The following is a 21467-nucleotide window of genomic DNA, read 5'->3' on the forward strand; positions in this document are numbered from 1 at the left end:
TTATAACATTTAATTTGAATTAATAGTTTGCTATTATATACAATTTTTCTTATTTTTTATAGTCGTGAGTTATGACTTAATAGTGATCCCAAAATTGATCATCTATACTCTCCGCCCCCTCTCCCCCGCCCCAACATCAACCCAACCCATCTACATTGTAATCATAAATTTTGGGCCTAAGCCCATATCATACTATAGTGGCCCATTACCCGAAGCAACAAAAACCCTAGCACTATAATCCCCTCATTGTAAACCCTAACACAACCCTCTCTTTCATCTCACTCTTTTTCGCAGCTTCACAGCTCCTTCAGATCAGTAAAAATGGTGAGTTTTTGTGAATTTTCAGTTTTCTGATTTCTCTAGTTCACCTTTTTCACAGTTATGTATGTCCGGTACTACTACGATTTTTTTTTTTTTTTGAAACTTGAAAAAAATTGTATTTGATTTTGTTGTTCAGCCGTTCAAGAGGTTCGTGGAGATCGGAAGAGTTGCACTCGTTAACTACGGGAAGGACTATGGGAGGCTCGTCGTCATCGTTGACGTTATCGACCAAAACAGGGTACTTTTTATATATATATATTTTAAATGTTTTTAGTTTAAGTGCTTGATTTTAGCAGAGTATTTCCATTTGAGTTTACTTTTGAACTTGTTAGAGAACTAGTGTAGTATAATCGGTGATTTAGAGCACATTAGGTGGCATTTTGTTTTCGATTTCACCAAAAAATGATTTTGCAGGCTCAGTTGTTGAGCTTTTGCAAGAGAAGTGTGTGTTTGAGGCTTTGAGCTGTTTCAGGATGTTCAAAATCAGTTGTTGTTCCATTTTTATTTAAAAGTCTTGAAGAAAGGCAAAAAGACCGAGCTTTATGCAGAAATCTTAAAAAAAAAACTGTTTTTTTTAATGAAGGAATCATTAAAAAGCAGCAATCAGATGCAGAATTGCATAATAGACAAAAGGGCTCACACTAAGCATAAGCAGAAGTTATTTGGGCCTTTTACAATCTTCAAACTAGTACTAGATAGCTGACAAAGTCAAGAAGTTGTTAAGTGCTAAATTCAGGGGTTAAATTAACCCAACTGAACAGCATAAGTAAACATCTAGGTTTAAGGGAGTGGTTTGGAGTTGAGATCCCATCAAAATTTCAGAAACTGAGTTCGCAAACTCTAAAGTAAATGCCACCTTAGTTTTATAGGACACCTAATTCTATCTTTTAATAGTGATGAGAATGTTGCTTGATTTGAGTGGATGGAAACATAGGATTAAGATAGCTAAACTCAAACTAGTTTGGATTTAGGTGTAGTGGGTTGATTAATATTAGCATGGATGCAACTTTTATGTTTTGGAAATGCTGGTCACATATTTCAGGGGAAGTTGGGTTTTCATTCTTTTTGGCGACCAATGTGCTGGGTTTGGGTTTTCATTTTATGTGCTTACTTTCCGTTTTTTAATAGATGATATATGTAAGTCCAATGATTGAATAGAGTGGAATGCTTATAGTACATCCCCACTAGATTGGGATGCAACTTTTATGTTTTGGAAATGTTGGCCACATGTTTCAGGGAAAGCTGGGATTTCATTTTACTTTTTCCTTCCATCAGTTTATAGATGATATCTGTAAGTCCTAAGGTTGAATAGAGTGGAATGCATATAGAGGACATATAGTACATCCCACTAGATTGGGATGCACCTTTTATGTTTTGGAAATGCTGGTCACGTATTTCAAGGAAAGCTGGGTTATCATTTTATATTTTACTTTCCATCTGTTTATAGATGCTATCTGCAGGTCCTATAGTTGAATAGAGTGGAATGCATATAGTATAACCCCACTAGATTGGAATTTAGGCGGACTTAATAACTTGATTGCTTGGTCTTAGCACAAATGCAACTTTTACGGTCTTGAACTGCCAGTCACATCTTTAGAAGAAAGATGGGATGTCTACAACTTAGCCAATTTTCTTCGTGAAGGATCTGTGTATGGCCTATGATGGAACATTATATATGCCTACATTGTCTGATCTTATTAATTTGATTGAACAATATTGTCTGAGGCCTTGTACATGGATTCAAGAAGAGTAATCTGTGACTATGAAATTAGCAGTTCCAGACCTTTTGTTTTGAATATCTGTCTTTGTTGCCAAGGCAGTTTAATGATGTTCTGTTGATTGAAAGTGAGCCTTATTAGTTATATTAGGGGTCTGTTTTGCTGTTACAATCTGGTACTAATACCATAGGGGTTGTCATGTTTCTGACTACTATGTTCTTTTGGGATTGAAGACTTTACTTTTCAAATAAAAAATGTACGGAAGTGGGGAACCTTTGCCCTCTACACAGTTGTAGAACTTTTGATTGCTGGGTCCTGTGATTATATTGGTTTATGTGTTGATCTAAGAGTGAAATGTTGGTACATGGGGCACAGTTCTAGAAGGGTGATGCCTAATATGTGAAAATAACTTTGTTCACTTGTCTCCTAAACTAGATTTCTGATGAAAATTTTCATATCACTAAAACACATCTTATTTTCTTAAAGAAAGACTCAGATACCCTGCTTTTTTCCATCTTTACATGTTATTTCATGCTTACTCAAATCTCATGGTTACTTGAGTTGTTGAGCTTACTTTTAATTTGGACAGATGGTAGGCGGTGGTTAATTGATAGACAAGTATTAACTTTGGAGAATGATGAAATTATGATTTTTATGTATCCTAATAATTTTGCAATCTCTTTAAAATCATAGGCTCTTGTTGATGCTCCTGACATGGTGAGGAGCCAGATGAACTTCAAGAGGCTTTCACTCACAGATATCAAGATCGACATCAAGAGAATTCCAAAGAAGAAGACCCTGATTGCTGCTATGGAGGCTGCTGGTAAGTGTGGCTACATATTCTCTTATAGACAATTTGGAGTAGATAGTACTATATCAGCTCTTTTTATATCTTATTTGTAAGAAAAGCTTGTAAGGTTGACTAAACTCTCATTTGCTTTATGTTGTCCTCCCAGATGTGAAGACCAAGTGGGAGTCCAGTTCCTGGGGAAGGAAGTTGATCGTGCAGAAAAGGAGGGCTTCACTCAACGATTTTGATAGGTTTAAGCTCATGTTGGCAAAGATCAAGGTGCGATTGCATTTGCATTTGAGTTTAACTTCTTTCAGTTCTCAGTTCATTTAGTCCACTCATCAAAAAACTTTATGCGGGTTTATTTGAAAAAGCTAAAAGAATAGGTTTCACTACAAGATACCCAATATAATCTCACAAGATGATGTGTCCCTTACCTTGTCAAGGTAGAGAGATGCCATGCTTGTGTCCAGAAACTCTATATTTACTTCTAAATTGCATAATCTTTTTACTGATGTGGTGGTTATGTATTTTGATCTGATTCGTTTGTGTTTGACGTTGCAGAGGGCTGGTGTGGTGAGACAGGAGCTTGCAAAGCTTAAAAAGGAGGTTGCAGCTTAAGAACTTTTCAAGTAGTGAAACATTGATTTAAAGCAATTTTGGAAGTTGTATTTACTTTTGGGAATATATTTACCCGCCCTGTGTTTTTTCTGTCTTTCCATTTTTGCCTGTTTTAGACTTGCTGGGAAATTATTTTTCTGATCTTATGAATGGTGAACTGTTTGTTTCACAGAATGTTTGCTCAGTTTTTTCATATTGTCTACCTGCACACTTTGCAGCCACAGATCAACTCCTGCTCTTTCTTTTGAAGTTCAATGTTGAAAAATCGTATTCACAGCCTCGCTAAAGCAAGGCTTGAAGTAAAGTGTCTTCTTTTGATAAAGATATGAATGTTTGTTTAAGATGACATTATACATTTCAGTATAATTTCACTAGAGGAGTTGAAAAAGAATTTCTCATACATGAATTAACTATTTTAGGGGTTTTAGTTATGTTGGAATTATTTATATATAAATAAATTTAATGTACATAAATTTCCTTGCAATTTAAATTTAGTTATGTGGGAATTTTAATTGCTAATCGAACCACTGTATATAGTGTGTCGAATTTTATAGGTAGCCAAAACAAATGTTGCCAAATATAGTACAAATTATGTCGAAAATTTAATATTTTTATATACAATATATATATAAGTACCCTTTAATTGTCACAAAGCGATCCTTAAATGCGAATATTATGAGAGAGGAATTAAAAACACTCCTAAATTTATTAGTTTTGATATGAACTATTGATGGTCTTAAAAATATATTTTTACTTGACTAATTAAGCTTAAATATAATTCAAATTTTGTAACATGAGTGAAATATACTTCTAAATTTTATATATCTAAATTCCTACCAAATTTAGGGGTGTTTCCAATAATTCTCTTGATTTTTTATTAAGAGTTCCAAGAGTTTGAAATCACTTACTATGTCATGTGACAAATTAGGTGTATCTCAGTTTAATTAGTTAAGTTGAAGAATATTTTTAAGGTTATCAATAATTGAATAAAATTAATAATTTGTGTCAATCGATGGACTATTTTCAATACTTCGGGTTGATTGTTCATCTACCTCAAACATATAGAAGTGTACTTTGTGGCTTACTAATATAATAGCCAAAACTTTTGGGGATTTGTTAAAAGTTATAATCTTTATTGTAGCTTCCATTCTTCTGTCCCAGTTCTTAGACCAAGAATACCAATTTCCCATAAATCTGTTCTACACTTCTACTGTTGTTGTTGGTTCAATCAAAATGAACATCATTTCTAAGAAACCCAATGCAAAAGGTTCAATTTTTAACTTCTTGATTTCATCAAAACTCTATTTTTGAAGAACCCCTTTTCTTTGTTTACCTAATTGCTGCCTTAGAATACATATATATATATATATATATATATATATATATATATATATATATATATGATTCATATATTCTAAAGTGATTGATTTGGGATTATCTTGAGTTAAGGGTAAAGGTCTGTGCACACTCTATGATTGTTGTAAACTTTACACAAAATTTGAGTTTTTATGATTCTTGGTGTTTGATTATTCATAAAATTGAGCTAACGTTGTGATCTTTTTTGTTTTTGACAGAGGTGCTTTGGGAGAGTAGAAGAGAACTGACTCATGCCACCAAAGGTAAAACTATTTTACACATTGCCTTACATAAACTTGACGTATTGTCAAAATTCATAATATTACATTTTCCAAGTTAAGAAAAAAGCTTACTTATAAAGCTAAAACGAAACTAAAAATCAAATCCAACATCATAAGCTGCAGGAAGAACCAAATCCATTACGCCAACGTCTTCTTATTTTTGGCATTTGAAATCTGAAAAATAAGATAGCGAGTCAAACAATTGTATATTATGTTTCAATCATATAGCTATAACCGAATTATGCATTAGTTTTTCAATGTTAAACCATCCATAAGATCACTGATTACTAGCTTAAAACATCAGCTAAGGCTAATCGTTTTCAAATCTTCAGCTTCTTGAAGTTGTTGGAAAGAAAAATATACTTCGTATTGAGCATATTAGTAGTAGAATAAACTAAAAAAAATTAATGTAGAGCTTAGCTTGAATACCTGAAGTTCTGAAATCAAATCCTTCTTTATTGGTAACTTGTCTAGAAGCGATTATTTCTTCTTCTGTAATTCCTTTGACCTCGCTGCTTCTTTCTCCTTCGCATGCTAATTTTGTGTTCCATTTCTTCAATGATTCTTGCAAGCCATTTCGGATTTCTAGTTGAGATCATGAAATACATTATGGATAATCCAATACATAGTCCTCTGCCATAGCCCATCAGAGCGGCTTTCCAAAATTCATTGAGAAATTCAGAATTGCTTTCTTGATCGTCTAGCGCAGATGCTGTATAATTTGTCTCTGACACAGGATCATTGCCACAACTTTTTGAAACTGGAAATCCACGCAATCCATCATTACCTTCATATCAATTTCTCTCAAAGGTAAGAAATTGAGGTCCTTGAGGGATGCATCCTTGAAGATAATTGTGGGAGAGATTTAAGAATTCAAGAGACGTAAGAGAAGCAAGTTGTTGTGGTATCTCTCCCGAAAGCTGGTTAAACGAAAGGTCCAATGATTCCACTACAGATAAACTTCCAAGTGCTGGAGGTATATGACCTTGCAATCCATTATAAGATAAATTCAGTACCCGAATAGCAATGAGATCTCCCAGAACACTTGGAATATGTCCTTCAAATTTGTTGTTTGAAAGATCGATAACTGTGTACAAAGACAAAATTCTCACAACTTCAACCTTCAATGCCTTTGTTACTACAACTACTGAGTCTTGGTAGTATCCATCTGCTTCATAACTTGGTTTGTCCATTGTTTGATCAATTGTTTTCATGCCTTTCAAATGTTGAAATAGACTCGTTGGTAAGTCTTCCGAGAAGGCATTGTAAGAGAGATCTATGATTCGAAGATCAGGAAACATGATTTCAGCCCCTAATGATCTTATGGGTCCATGCAATTTATTCGATGCCAATCTTAAAACTCTCAGCTCTGTCAAAGTTCCCAACAACATGGGGAATGTGTCATTGAGATGATTTTCTCCTAGATCAAGAACTTGCAATTTTTTGCAATTGGCCAAAGATCGAGGGATTTCCTCCTCTAGTTCATTGCCATGCAAGTTGAGACTTATAAGTGAACTTCCAATGCTAAAATTTGTTGGAAGAGTCCCAGAAAGTTTGTTATTCTGCATATCAAAAACCTGGAGGCTACTAATATTGCCAAAACATTGTGGAATTGCTCCCTCCAGATTGTTTCTGCCCAAATCTAGAATTTGTAGTGATGTTAAATTGGAAATAGATGAAGGGATTTCTCCGCTGAGATTATTATGTGACATCATCAAAACCTTGAGGCCGCTGATATTACCCAAACATTGCGGAGCTTTTCCCTTCAAATTGTTTCTCGGCATATACAACACTTCCAGTGATGTCAAATTGCACACAAATGAAGGAATTTCCCCAATGAGATTGTTATCATTGAGAATCATATTTTTCAGATTTCTCAAATTGCCAAATGAAGCAGGAATAGATCCATTAAGAGAGCTTTTACCCAAATTTAGATAAGTAAGAGACCTCAAGTTGCCTATTTCTTCAGGAATAGAGCCATTAAGAGAGTTATTACCCAAATGTAGGACATTAAGAGACCTTAGGTAACCTATTTCTACAGGAATAGAGCCAGAAAGCTGGTTACTATAAAGACCCAACACAGACAAGTTGCTCAAATTCCCCAATGAAGAAGGAATATAGCCATTAAGAGAGTTATCACCCAAATGTAGGATATCAAGAGACCTTAGGTAACCTATTTCTACAGGAATAGAGCCAGAAAGCTGGTTACTATAAAGACCCAACACAGACAAGTTGCTCAAATTCCCCAATGAAGAAGGAATATAGCCATTAAGAGAGTTATCACCCAAATGTAGGACATTAAGAGACCTTAGGTAAGCTATTTCTTGAGGAATAGAGCCAGAAAGTTGATTTTCATAAAGAAGCAAAAGAGACAAGTTGTTCAAATTCCCCAATGAAGAAGGAATTGAACCACTAAGAATGTTTCTACCCAAAGATAGCTTAGTAAGAGACCTTAGGTAACCTATTTCTTCAGGAATAGATCCATTTAAATGGTTTACGGATATACGGAGAATCTTAAGCTTGGCTAGTGAACCAATTTGTGGTGGGATTGTTCCTGAAATCTGATTGATGTTCAAGTCAAGATAGACAAGATTAGTGAGATTACTAATATCAGGTGGAATGGTGCCAGAAAAATTGTTCTTGCTAAGATCAAGATGCTCAAGAAAAGAGAGAGATGAAAACGGAAAAGCATAGAGTGTACCAATGACACTGGAATTTTTAATATTCAACGTGTTTACTCTACCATTAAAGCATTTAACTCCGTACCAGTCCTTGCATGCATCAGAACTTGGTGTCCATGAAGCCAATAAGGAATTATTCTGGTTCTTGAAAGTTGCTTTCCATTTCAAGAGGGCAATTGCTTCCTCAGTGGAAGCAAATGCAACTGTAAAGAGGTAGAAAAGAGTGAAAAACTGAAGTGAAGAGAAGGTTTTGCTAGAAACCATCATCATATTTTGAGTTTATTGTTTCGGATTCATAGGATTTGATATTGTATGTAACTTATACTAATTAAAGATCAACAGGAAACGCGTTTTCTCCAAATTTGCTAATTCTGCTGCTATCTCTCTCTCTCTTATTCACACTATGTGTGTTCATATCAAGAGAAATTGTGTTGTCGTTCTCAAGTCAAATTTTGGGTTGTTTTGTTTTTGTCTTTTTATTTTTATTCATGTGTAACACGCTAATTAGACGACAACTTAACCAAAGTGGCAAAAATAGTTTTGTTATCACACATTGATCATGACCACTCTGTCTTAGTATATGATATAGATATATTTGGTTCAACAATTTTGCAGTCTTAGATTAATGAATTTCTAAACTACATTATCTCTAATTCATATGTAGTAGATGTCAAGAGTTGATTTCTCACGTGGTATTCAACTATAGATAATTATCTCAGAACGTCACTTTTCTTTTTGTAAGAGAAAAGTCACTCAAATATTATTGTCATTTCACGTATCAAGTTACTCAACCAATTAAGGTGTTATTTCCAGTAGATATTGATGATGTGGAACTTTTTTCAAGCCAGTCTTTTAAAAAATGAAAAGCTATCAATTTTAACTAGTATATTGACCGGTTAAAAATTGTGATAGATAACTTCCATTCTCTAGTTTATTTCACATTTTACTTCCCATAAACAGACTTCTTCAGATAGTTTGGTAAAGAAGAAATCTGGAGTGGAATAGCCGTCGCTGCATTGCTCAATCATCTGAATAACAATTTAGCAAGCATTCCGAATTCAATACATATCTTATCTCCAGGTTTCTATTATTGATGAGTATTCATGTAACGATTCGTAACGTGTTCTCTCCAAATGTTGTAGATTTGGCTGCTCGCTTTTTCTCTCTTATTCACACTTTGTCTGTTCATATTTTATCAGAAAAATGTTGTCATTCATAAGTCAAATTTAGGTTGTTGTGCTTTTGTCATTTTCTTGTTTTTATCCATGTGTTACACATCTACTCCCCTTTTTCCCCCAAGTAAACAAAACTATCATACATAAAATAAATTCCATCAATTAGAATACAAAGCTTAAAAAGAAGTAGAGTTTCATCTTTCTAATCTTTTTCATAAGATAGAACAGCATCTTGTGTTACTTTCTGATTTTCAGTCATCACAAAATTTCGAGGTTAATCTCATGAATCGTCACTACTAAACTTACTCTTTGTAACACTAGAGTTACCATACTAATTTTGTAAAAATATTAAATTGACTAGACTATGTGTTAATTAGTCCCCTCAGAAAATACAAATCACTGGAAACAGTGGCCAATCTAGAGATCAAGATACGCATACGTTGGCTGAATTTCAGTATTCAAATTTGATTTTTTTTATAGGGAAAATGGTTTTCATCAGCCAAAAATGGTAGATTTGAGTCATTTGGCTAACGACAGGGTTACGTAAGAACTTGACTAACTCTCATTTGCTTTATGTCCTCACAGATGTGAAGACCAAGTGGGAGTCCAGTTCCTGAGAAAGGATGTTGATTGTGCAGAAGAGGAGGGCCTCACTCAACGATTTTGACAGGTTTAAGCTCATAAGGTGTGATTGCATAATGTTGTTACCGTTGTGATGGTTATGTATCGATCTGATTCGTTTGTGTTGGACATTGCAGAGGGCTGGTGTGGTGAGACAGGAGCTTGCAAAGCTTAAGAACTTTTTGTAATAGGAGTCTCAGTTACTGTGCACGATCATATGTTGAGGTGCTCCTCATTGGTTGTTGGGTCTTGATTAAGAAAGATGAAAGGCTCAAAAAGAAAAAAAAACATTTTTCATGAATTAATTATTTCAGGGGTTGTTGTGAAAAGTTATGCAAATAATAGTAACGTAGAAATTAATTATGCATATTTTTTTTATATTTATAAAATAATACTCCCTCTGTCCCAATTTATATGATTTACTTTCCTTTTAGTTAGTTCTTAAAAGAATGACACATTTCTATATTAAGTAACAATTTAACTATAAAATGTCTATTTTATCCTTAATGAAACAATTTACAGTCATACAAATTTCTATCATTCATTTTGGACCACAAGTTTTAAAAGTCTTCATTTCTTTCTTAAATTCCGTGTCGAGTCAAACTACCTCACATAAAATAGGACGGAGGGAGTATATATTTGCTTGTAATTTACAGTAATTTTAATATATCATAGTTATGTGGGGTTTTCTTGCTAACTAAACACGGTATGTGGTGTGTTGAAATTTATACGTAGTCACTAAAAATATAGTAAAGTTATGCAAAATTTAATACATGAATACTTATTTCCTAATCTAATTAAATAACCCCTTAATTCGAATATTCTTTAGTATCACTGATTAAAATTATATTAGGGTGTGCAAATCATTTACAGTTCCGAACTTTGGTTTAAAAATCAAACTCCCCCTTCAACTTTGAGAAATAAGCATTCTTCCCCCTTTATCCTATGCAAAATCTATTTTATTTGTCATTTTTAATCCTTCATCCATACAATATTTTTTATATTATATATTTATAATATTTTATTTTTAATCTTTATATTTATAGATATTTAAATTCATTAATTTTATAAAGAATAATTCTTTTATGAGCAATGAGCTTGTTGCAAAATAAAATGTTATTCTTTTTATGATTATTATTTTAATATTACATACATTAAGTACGAATGTATAAATGTACTATGTACATGCATATTTATTTTTACTTATCTATTAGACATAATATATTAACGTGCTCTTTAACTTAATCTCGACTAACATTTATACCTTCCAACTTATGGGTTTGAACAAGTAGACAGTTAAACTTGTATAAAATTGAACACGTAGACACATACGATCTATACATACCATAGTATGTGTCCTACATTACATAATACAAATAATTTCGAGTGTATCTTATGTGAATTGTAATGTAAAATGTGTGTTTTACTTGTTCAATTATATATATATAAATAATTTTAAGTGTTTAGTTGTGCACACTCAAAATTGAAAGACGTAGATGACAACTGAAGCCAAGTTAAAATGATGCGTTTTATGTAGTTATTTATACCTCTTATTCTCTATTGTTTATGTAGATAAATAAATCTTGATTGTCATTAATAAAATATTTTTTAAATTATAATTTAATTCTTTTACAATATAAATAGATATCTTTTAGGATTTTGCTATGAAATATATCCTTATTTTATTAATTATTTTTCATTATTCGCATCAAAATATATTTATAAAGTTCTCACATAATCATAGATTCCGTTAAAATTAATAATATTATTTTTTATTCTTTTCATTGATTTTATTATAGAACGACATTAAATTATACTCTCAATCAATATTTTTTTTTTCTGGATGAAATTAATTATTTTTGATAAAAAAATTGAAAATATTTATGATTTAAAAAAAGTATAAAGAAAAGATAAATGTTGATAATGTAAGGGTAATATGGACATTTAGAAAAGTCAGTTAGTAAAAGGGGAGGAGTATGGACATTCAAAGGTCATATCAATTGTAGGCGTAAAATGATTTTTTTTTTATTAATTCAGTAAGTGATCAAATAATACAAGATAAATATATTTTTAAGTAACCTTTGAACTTTGTGGCTTACTAATGTAATAACCAAAACTTTTGGGGTTTTGGAGAAAAAGAGAAGAAGAAGTCTCCTCTCCTCTGCTTGAGTTAAAAATATCAAAAGGTACAAATTCCTTGTAGCTTCCATTCTTCTCTCCCAATTATCAGCTTTTACTCAGAATCCCAATTTTCCATAATCTTAATTTGTTGTTTGTTCAATCAATATGAACATCTTTTCCAAGAAACCCAATGCCAAAGGTTCGATTTTTAACTTCTTGATTTCACCAAAAGTCATTTTTTTTTGTTTGTTTACGTAATTGTTGCCTTAGAATACTGATTTGGGATTGTCTTGAGGTAGGGGTACACTCTACCCTCCTCACCAGACCCCACTTTGTGGGACTGATTTGGGATTGAGGTTTAGTTTATTGATTGTTGGAACCTCTTAAAAAAAATTGAATTTTTATGATTCTTGGTGTTTGATCATTCATAATATTGAGCTAAAGATTTGATTTTCTTTTTTTTGTTTTTTTATGACAGAGGCGCTTCGGGAGAGTAGAAGAGAACTGACTCATGCCACCAGAGGTAAACCAATTTTAAACTTTTGTTCCCCCTTTCCCCTGGTACAAGAAACATTGAGCTCATAGGACATCCATTGTCTCGAAATGGAACTATATATATATGTGCAGAAGTGAATCCAAGATTTAAATTTGATAGGTTTGGTCTTTAATGTTCTTAGCGCATAACTTATTCGACTTCTGAAATTATGGTTGGGAATATAATACTCCTTCAGTTTCAATTAGAATATAATGGTATTAAACATGCCATGTGGAAAGTTAGAATTAAAGAGTTGCCAAAAGAGATTCTTTTTTGAAACTCACTGTCTTAGAAGAAAGTAAGGCAAACAGATTGAAACGGAGGGAATATTTGTTAAAATTTTAGTGGTTTCACACACACAGAGACACACACATATATATCGATGTTCTGTATCCAAATAGTTGGTTCGGGTTAACCTGTTGCTAATAAGCTACATCTGCCACTGTATATATATGTTATAGAAATTCAAAGGGGAGTTATAAAATATGTTGAAAGGTACACACTATCTTTAAATATTGTCTAGCTGAAGCTGCATTACCTCAATTGTTATAACTTCCGTGATTAGTTATTCTATTTTAATTTCATATATCATTGGCCTTTTCTTCACCTCTTCTATAATTTGATAATGTGTAGAATGATGAGAAAAAATGCAAGGGGCAAGGTAGTATTTGAATTGAGAGGCATTCAGCTGAAAATTGACAATTAGACCATTATGTAGTTGTAAAAGGAGGAGGCTTGCAGTTGGTTGATGCATGACCAATGTAAAAATAGTCAAAACTATGATGTGAATACTCTAAATACGAAGAACTTATATTGTATCCTGCATAGTTTGGATTGAGACACAGTTGATATGATATTAAATTGTTAGGTCACTGGTACTAGATGATATTGTGGGGACTTTATGAGCTATGCCAATATAGGTTTGGATAGTTGACAGAAAGTATTATTAATTCCAATCAGAAAAGAAAGTAATGTTATTGTAAACCTGAGGTATACAAGTGAGATAAACAGTGACTCTACAGGCTTAGGGAGTAAATAGAGTAACTCACTGGCAGAGGATTTAACAAGTTTATTGATCTCAACATCCACACACACGAAAGCCTTTGGAAGGTCTTCCAAACAAGCGTGGGTCTTTTTGAATCTTTGTTTAAATTGGCCTGATATACCTTGTATAAGATGCTCCAGTTTTTATTAAGTGTCTTCTGCAGTAGCTACTTGTATCATAAATGACAACCGTGCTAAATATTTTCTTTTGGATAACCATAGTGTCTTGGCATTGCACACACCTTGATTAATTCTACACCGCACTAGCACATGTACTGGGTAACTCTATCCACCAAGGCTTGGATAGATAAGAAAGAAATCACCTAGTTGTTTGCCTCCTATGGGAAGTGAATCTGAGACCTCATGGTTCTCAATCCACTTCATTGACCACTAGGCCACACCCTTGGGTGCCACAACAGTGTTATTACGTTCAACCAAGGCCTTTCTACTTGCGCAAGGATGTAAAAGATGTTCTTAATCTTTGTTTAGGTTGGATTACTGTTTGCATTTAGGAAATTCATTATTGTGTCTACTAGAGATTGGGGTATACTGTAAAGTCTTCAATAGTGAATTGCTAGATTCTTGTGCAAAGTATCTTTCTTTGTGGAGTGGGGATGGGGGGAACTAAATTGCCCACTGCCTGGATTGGCTCACACATTTTTTCTAACTATGGACAAATTTCTTTCATTACCCATTTCTTTCAAATGAATATACATATGCCATCCATTCTACTTGGGCAACTTTATGTTAGCTTTAACATGTTTGGGAACTGGATGAGATGATGTTCAATTGTAGGTAACGTAGGTTAAACCACGTTCTGTGAATGGGGATTTCAAATGTTAATAATTCATTAATAAGTTGTAATTTCTTTCCCATCAGAAGATGCACACAATCTCTGTTAATATAGAGGGCAAGTTAGGAAGATCATCACACTGATATCCACAATTTTCTTTTTGGTGTGGAAGTTCTTCTTGTAAGTAACTGTTGAGTAATATATTTTAGTTTTAATATTGCGATGTAGGTATTGAGAAGGAAATTTCTGCTTTACAATCAGAGGTATGTCCAGATCTTGTTTCTGATGACTGTTCTTGAAAGTGCATAGTGTGTGTTCATAAGATACACTTTTTTTTGCGATTTTAGAGCTTGTATAACTTTTCATATATATATATCACACTTCCTTTACTTATGGTTCTTCACATGATATCACATCAATAAGAGATATTTTTATTTATTTCTTTCATGGAACAGGAAAAGAAACTTGTTGCTGAAATAAAAAGGACTGCTAAAACTGGAAATGAGGTGGGTCTCGAGCATCATCCCTGGAGACTTAATTAGCAGTTGTAATTTATCGTGTTGCTGCTTAAGTAACAGCTGAATACTCCGATGGTATTATATCATTTGGAACTCATGTGTCATCTGCTTTTCTCTCTGCATTTTCAGACAGCAACAAAAGTTCTAGCACGTCAGTTAATCAGGCTTAGACAGCAAATAGCCAACTTGCAGGGCAGTCGGGCTCAAATGAGAGGTATAGCGACTCACACACAGGTACTCCTCCAAGTCCATGCTACATGCTTGCTGATTTCAGTTCCTCACTCCTCTTTTACGGATGCATTTGAAAAGCTTAATGCCCATTGCAGGCAATATCTGCCCAATCTTCGGTTGCTGCCGGCATGAAAGGAGCCACTAAGGCTATGACTGCTATGAATAAGGTTTGATGACCAAAGATCATGATATCTAATTTAATATTTCCATTTGATTGTTTGAGAGATCTGCATACACTCTGTCCTTCTCATACCCACTTTTGGGACTGCACTGGGTTTGTTGTTGTTGTATGAGAGAATGAAACATACAAAAAAATCTCAATTGTTTTTATCCTTAAAAAAAGAATGAAATTTAAACTCATCTTCATACACATGTGGCTATAATTCAAGGAAATGGGGAGACCGACGAGGTTGTCTCACATCGTATTGGAGCGTGGTGGATGAAATGGAAGCTCGGATCTAGTGTCCTATGGAATAAAAATGTGTCACTGAGACTTAAAGGTAGGTTCTATAGAGTGGTTGTTAGCCCAACCTTGTTGTACGGGGTTGAGTGTTGTCCAGTCAAGAACTCTCACATTCAGATGATGAAGGTAGCATACATGATGATGCTTACATGAATTTTTAGGTATACTAGGAGGGACAAGGTTTGGAATGAAGATATATGGGACAAGGTGGGGTGGCTTCCATGGAGGATACGATGCGGGAAGCGAGTCTGAGATGGTGTAGGTTTGTGAAGAGAAGCACCCCAGTGAGGAGGTGCGAGAGGTTGACATTGATAGGTCTAAGGAGAGGTAGGGCGAGGAAGAATTGGGGAGAGGCGATTAGACATGACAAGACACATTTCAGCTTAACGAGGACATGACCCTAGAAAGGAGAGCATGGAGGTCTAAGATTAGGGTAGATGGTTAGTATGTAGTCGAGCGATCTCTCCCTTTCCAATGGTAGAGCGTGGTCAAGCCTGGAGCACCTATCTACTCCCTTGCCAATATTATCACTATTGTGCTAGCATTATCTTATTCTCCAATTTTATTTTACTACTATTGTTGTGTCTTGTTCTTTGGTTTTCTTTACTATTTGATGTCAGTACTTCTCTGTCTTTAATATTTTCATCGTAACTTTTTTTAAGCTTGCATTCTTCTGAAAAATCATCTTTCTTGAGCTGATGGTGTATCAGAAACAACCTCTCTACCCACAAAGGTAGGGGTAAGGTTTGCGTACACCCCACCCTCCCCAAACACCATTTGTGGGATTACACTAGGTATGTTGTTGTTGTGTTCATCTTCATATACATGGAGATGGATCTCATGATGAGAGGGTTCCTGCACTCTTCACTGGTTGGTGGGACGCTACTTCTCGTTCTCTTGAACCCTCCTAGCTCCTTGTGAATAAATTAATGATGTGGGTTATATTGGGACTATCAGTTTGATCCTTTCGTGTTTCTCGACTCCTCTTTTCTTTGTTCCTTTTTCTTCTTGCCTCCATTATTTGGTTTATTTTCATATTACTCATTAAAACATGGCATTTGTGTTGTATGTGAAGTCACCATCATTCCGTCTAAATTTTAATAATTATCAGTTGACTCAATGCAGCAAATGGACCCTGCAAAGCAAGCGAAGGTGATGCAAGATTTCCAGAGGCAATCAGCTCAAATGGATATGACGGTAAGACTGATTGCGCATTACCTACTGATTCTAAAATAAAATCATATCTCCTTCATGTCCACTCAGATTATTAGAAGTCAACTCAATAATATGGTGTTCGTATATGTAGACTGAAATGATGTCAGATGCCATAGATGATGCTATAGATGATGACGAAGCAGAAGAGGAAACTGAAGATTTGACAAATCAGGTATGCTTTCAAAATCCCCATTTTGTAATGACTGAAAATAGTTAGTGGACGTGCACCAAGCAATGTGTATTTACTTTATGCTATCTTAGTAGTTGATTTAATTGAAAATATCCATTACGTATTGATTGCTCTAGTGATGCAAGTCTTCATAAAAACTCGCACTAAGTTTGGGAACCCTTATCCTTTCCTGCGAAAACCAAAGCGTCAAAGACATCGGTCACCTAGTAAATAAACGATGGTCTGCGATGTCATTATGATGTCCTTAGGATCATTGTCTTTTTAATAGAATGTATTATTTTGGATTCTTTTCACGGAAAATGGTAAACGTTGCCCCTAACATTTGTGATTTGTCTTATATATGTCGTTCACTAATCTATCAGCTCATAAAAGCCCCCAATGTTACCTTCTATCTCAAATATACCCCCGAAAAAAAAGGTCCAAATATGTCCCTCACACTAAAGGTGGAAGCTGCGTCGGGGTATGTTTTGGACCTTTTTAATTGTTTAGAGGTTCAGTAGAGTCCATTTAGGACCCCAGGATCTCAGATTCAAATGGTGATGAAGTTTTGCACCATATATTGCATATGTATTTTCATTGAAAATGGAATGACGATTGAATGTGGAATATTCTTTCTAGAAATCGATTAATTATGAAATGCATTAAATATATATATATACTAAATTTCTTTACACATGGTCCCACCTACTTATCGGCTTCTTGCATGTTAACTCAATCTTATTTTTGCAGGTCCTTGATGAAATTGGAATTGATGTTGCCTCACAGGTTAGTTTTTTATTATTGTTTCACATTGGAAAAAGTAGTATTTTACTTGCAAGAAGGAAAGGAGTTAAGTGCCGACAATTACCGTGTTAAATTGAAGATCCCGTGTTTTAATCTGGACAGTTGTCAGCAGCTCCCAAGGGCAAAATTTCTGGAAAAAGGACTGAGGAACCAAGCAGGTTTGTCTTCATTTTCTTTTGATATAGTCTTTTTGTTACTTTATTGCCCTTGAGTTTGCTCTGAAGGCAGGACTTGAAAGAAAAGTATGCTTTAGCTTGAACAATGAAGTTAAACCATAAAGATAGTGTAACGAAGATGAATGTGTGGTAGGCACACAACATGGGTTTGAATTCTATTGATGAATTAAGTTTGGTATTTTAATGGAGAAGGACAGTGGGAAGAGGCTCAAATATCCATAGAGTTTGAAGCTAGAAACAACATATTTCTCAGATATTCAAAAAAAGAAAGAAAAAAAACCTACAGAGCTAGCTTTCACTAACATGGTTCCTTTGCTAGAAATTGCTAGCCTAGTTAAAGCCGTGCTAGTCTTCACTCGACTATCTTGGTGTTGGAGCTGTTGATCTGAGCTATATCACTTTAATCTCAACTGAGCTCAACAAATCGAGTGTAATCTTTAACAAGCTCTTGGCGGTTCAAACTTACCAATTTGGTGAAACAATTAAAACCACAAAAATTGTAGGCCAACTTTGTCTGAGCTACTTTAAAAAATTGAAAAGGAGAGTATAGAGACTAAAAACGGAATACATAATAGGAGCTATTACAACTAGGCGATAATGGTAAATGATGAACTAATTTTGACTCAAGTACTACTGTATCCTCTAGCAAAATTACTAGACATCTTGAGTGTATTGCTCACTGACAGATAAAGTATGTTGCGCTTTTGGTTTTCTATTTTTCTTTCCTGTAAATAATCATATCGTATTAGTATGAAGTGTTTTTTTCATGCTCTTTGATCTCATTAATCATTTCGTGCTGGCAGTTCGGGAATCGATGAACTGGAGAAGAGATTGGCTGCACTTAGAAATCCTTGATGTCAATATCTTGGACTAGTTCTTATGGAGTTTCACCACACATAAAGCATGATTACTGTGAGTTTTATGTACATAATTTTGCTCCAAGAATGCTGTGATGCATCACTTGTTGGTCTTCTTTGAGTGATAAATGGTTGTCCAAAAGTTACAAACAATGTATTTGTCATTTGATAAAGTCAATCTTGGCATGACTTTCTTTCATCCCTTGTCATGAAATTTTTTACTTTCATGTGCTAGTGTGTGTGCATTTTGTTTAATAATGGTGGTATCCAGAAGCAACCTATGCAAACCTCGATTATTTCACCGGGCACGTGTTACCTCCCACCAACATAGGTATTGGGTAACTGTGCCACTGGTGGTTACTGGTTAGGCAGATGGGAAGTAATCACCTATTAGAAGATAATTCGGGATTACTTATTTGTGTTGCTGACCCTCCACGTGTCCTTTTCGATTAGGGTTAGAGGCAATCAAATGTATAGCCCCATGGTTAGTTACGAGTGAAACGTAAACGGATGATATATTTAAACTATTTCTCGGAGTAAAAGAGCTAAAGTGACCCTTCTTCGTAGATAATTATGCAAAAGATTAAGATTTTCAAATCTGGATCTGTATATCTTTGTAAAAGCAGGGGTAGAAGCACAAAAATTTAACTCTTCTCAACGCTCTCTTTAAACTGCTGCAAAACCTCAGCACACGTTGTGGCAGCAGCGAGCAATCCAACACTCTGCCTTCACTTCTTTCTCGAGCTAAATAGGGACAACACAACACATTCTTCAGCTTGTTCAAAAATTTATTCATGACTAAGTCCGTCTTAGATTCTTTGAATTGTAAGTTAGGGATCAGAGAAATGTATACATTTCATTCAATACACACAACATTTATTGAATAACGTTAGAAACTTACATAAACTTTATATATCATCAAAATTTCATATATTACATTTTCCAAGTTAAGAAGAAAGAAGCTTACTTATAAAACTAAAAAGAAACTAAAAATCAAATCCATTACGCCAACATCTTCTTATTCTCGGCATCTGAAAAAATAAGATAGTGAGTCAAATACTTGAGAGTTGATCACTGATTGAATTTAGTAGCCACTGTTATAACAACTTCCAAGCTTTTCAAATTTTTAGCTTCTTGAATTTGTTGGAAAAACAAATATGCTTCATATTGAGCATTAATTAGTTGTTGTTATTAACAAAAAACATGTAAACTAATATATTAGTAGTTAGAATAAACTAAAAAAGATTAGTGTAGATCTTAGCTTGAATACCTGAAGTTCTGAAATCAAATCCCTCTTTATTGGTAACTTGTCTAGAAATGATTCTCTCTTCTTCTGTAGTTCCTTTGACTTTGCCGCTTCTTTCTCCTTCGCATGATAATTTTGTGTTCCAGTTCTTCAATGATTCTTGCAAGCCATTTCATATTTCCAGTTGAGATCATGAAATATATTATGGATAATCCAATACACAGTCCACTACCATAGCCCATCAGGGCGGCTTTCCAAAAGTTATAGAGAAATTCCGAATTGCTTTCTTGATCGTCTAGTGCAGATACTGTATAATTTGTCTCTGACACATGATCATTGCCACAACCTTTTGAAACTGGAAATCCACGCAATCCATCATTACCTTCATATGAATTTCTCTCAAAGGTATGAAATTGAGGTCCTTGAGGGATGCATCCTTGAAGATAATTGTGGGAGAGATTTAAGAATTCAAGAGACGTTAGAGAAGCAAGTTGTTGTGGTATCTCTCCCGAAAGCTGGTTAAACGAAAGGTCCAATGATTCCACTACAGATAAACTTCCAAGTTAGGGATCAGAGAAATGTATACATTTCATTCAATACACAAAACATTTACCTGAAATATCCGCTAACACGCGGTTATCCGATAATTAACTATTTGATTTTAAAAAAAAAGCTTGATTAGTTTAAGATTTGGATTTATTTTTTAGGAGGAAGGTAAATAGTATAAGGGATTTACTTAAATAAAATACTTTCAAAGTAATTTAAGTGGTAAAATAAGTATGATTATTTCGTCTTTAGAAAATCTCGAAATGACTATCTTTTGGGAAAATTGAATTAGGAAAACCTTAAATTTGACAAGAAAATAAACAATTAAACAAATACGAAATAGATAAAATAAAGATTGAGAGAGAGTTTTGGGCCCAAGTCTGATTTTCTGTCCGCCTGAACCAGTACTTGGAACTAATTTCATTTTGGGTTGTAGGCCCAATTTCACCTGTCCTAAAAGTGAAAATTTCATATATAACATATATTATAGTATTATTTTCGAGCTATAGCAGTAGAGTTTCAGTTTCAAGTTATAGCATTTACAATTTCAGGTTTTAACAAATTCACCAAAAAGAGAAATGTTTTATTCATTGGAAAAAAACTGTAAAAAAAATAAATAAATAAACAAAATTGTTTTTTTTTAAACGGAATTAAAAAAAATAAAATTAAAAGACTGAATTTGTGGGCTGTTATTTAATTTGAAATTATTATAGATAATTAATGATTAGCACTAAATAAGGAATCCAAACAAATTAACATTATTTTTTATCCTTAATTAACTCAATTCCGTTAAAATTAAATCTAATCAGATCATTTCCTTCTTTTCATCAAAGTTTCTCTCTCTTCATTCTTCATCCAAAAAAAATAATCTCAGGAACGAATAATTGAATATTTTTTTCATTGAAAAAATTGATTTTATTGATATGGACAATTGCGTATCAATTTTAATTAAACACGGTGGAAGATGGGATCATTCGGGTAAGTATTTAGTATTGTTTATTGTTTGTTTTTAAGTTGAGTTGAAACGAAAAATTGTTTTGTTTAACTGAAAATGTTGTAAAATGTATAATATTAGTGATTTTAAGTTTTTGTGATTGTTTTGTGTATTTTTTCTTAAATTATAAAGTGATTGTATATTTGTGAATGAATTTAATAGAATTTTTGGAAAGAAATCTGTAAGAAAAA

The 21467-nt window shown here is 33.8% G+C and overlaps 2 protein-coding genes and 1 non-coding gene across 10 annotated transcripts in view; all 3 read left to right on the forward strand.

The window, feature by feature from the left end:
• Window positions 1-208: 208 nt before the first annotated feature.
• LOC125813042 (60S ribosomal protein L14-1-like) lies at window positions 209-3621 on the forward strand. The gene is made up of 5 exons (XM_049492545.1): window positions 209-324; window positions 458-559; window positions 2733-2862; window positions 2996-3108; window positions 3394-3621. The coding sequence occupies exons 1-5, from the start codon at window positions 322-324 to the stop codon at window positions 3448-3450; spliced, it is 405 nt and encodes a 134-aa protein (XP_049348502.1). The 5' UTR covers window positions 209-321; the 3' UTR covers window positions 3451-3621.
• Window positions 1972-2052, forward strand: LOC125813046 (small nucleolar RNA SNORD34). The gene has a single exon (XR_007442044.1). It is a non-coding gene; the product is annotated as a small nucleolar RNA SNORD34 (small nucleolar RNA).
• Window positions 3622-11832: 8211 nt separating the features above from the next.
• LOC125813040 (vacuolar protein sorting-associated protein 2 homolog 3-like) overlaps window positions 11833-21467 on the forward strand; it is a 142273-nt gene continuing 132638 nt past the window's right edge. For all 8 annotated transcript variants that reach the window (XM_049492542.1, XM_049492536.1, XM_049492539.1 and 5 more), the window contains exons 1-9: window positions 11833-11884; window positions 12164-12208; window positions 14286-14320; window positions 14513-14563; window positions 14705-14809; window positions 14902-14973; window positions 16395-16466; window positions 16576-16656; window positions 17404-17439. In XM_049492542.1, the coding sequence (XP_049348499.1) occupies window positions 11851-11884; window positions 12164-12208; window positions 14286-14320; window positions 14513-14563; window positions 14705-14809; window positions 14902-14973; window positions 16395-16466; window positions 16576-16656; window positions 17404-17439 (531 nt within the window). In that variant the 5' untranslated portion in view covers window positions 11833-11850. The remainder of the gene's footprint in view (window positions 11885-12163; window positions 12209-14285; window positions 14321-14512; window positions 14564-14704; window positions 14810-14901; window positions 14974-16394; window positions 16467-16575; window positions 16657-17403; window positions 17440-21467) is intronic.

Source organism: Solanum verrucosum, unplaced genomic scaffold, assembly GCF_900185275.1.
Source record: "Solanum verrucosum unplaced genomic scaffold, falcon-dt-bn FXZP01000144.1, whole genome shotgun sequence".
NCBI lineage: Eukaryota > Viridiplantae > Streptophyta > Magnoliopsida > Solanales > Solanaceae > Solanum > Solanum verrucosum.

What these genes read in the sequence shown, in the direction of transcription:
- LOC125813042 (XM_049492545.1), top strand. An exon ending in TGCTGCTATGGAGGCTGCTG is followed by an intron (nt 2,863 to 2,995) that starts GTAAGTGTGGCT and finishes TTGTCCTCCCAG; the next exon opens with ATGTGAAGACCAAGTGGGAG. An exon ending in TCATGTTGGCAAAGATCAAG is followed by an intron (nt 3,109 to 3,393) that starts GTGCGATTGCAT and finishes TTGACGTTGCAG; the next exon opens with AGGGCTGGTGTGGTGAGACA.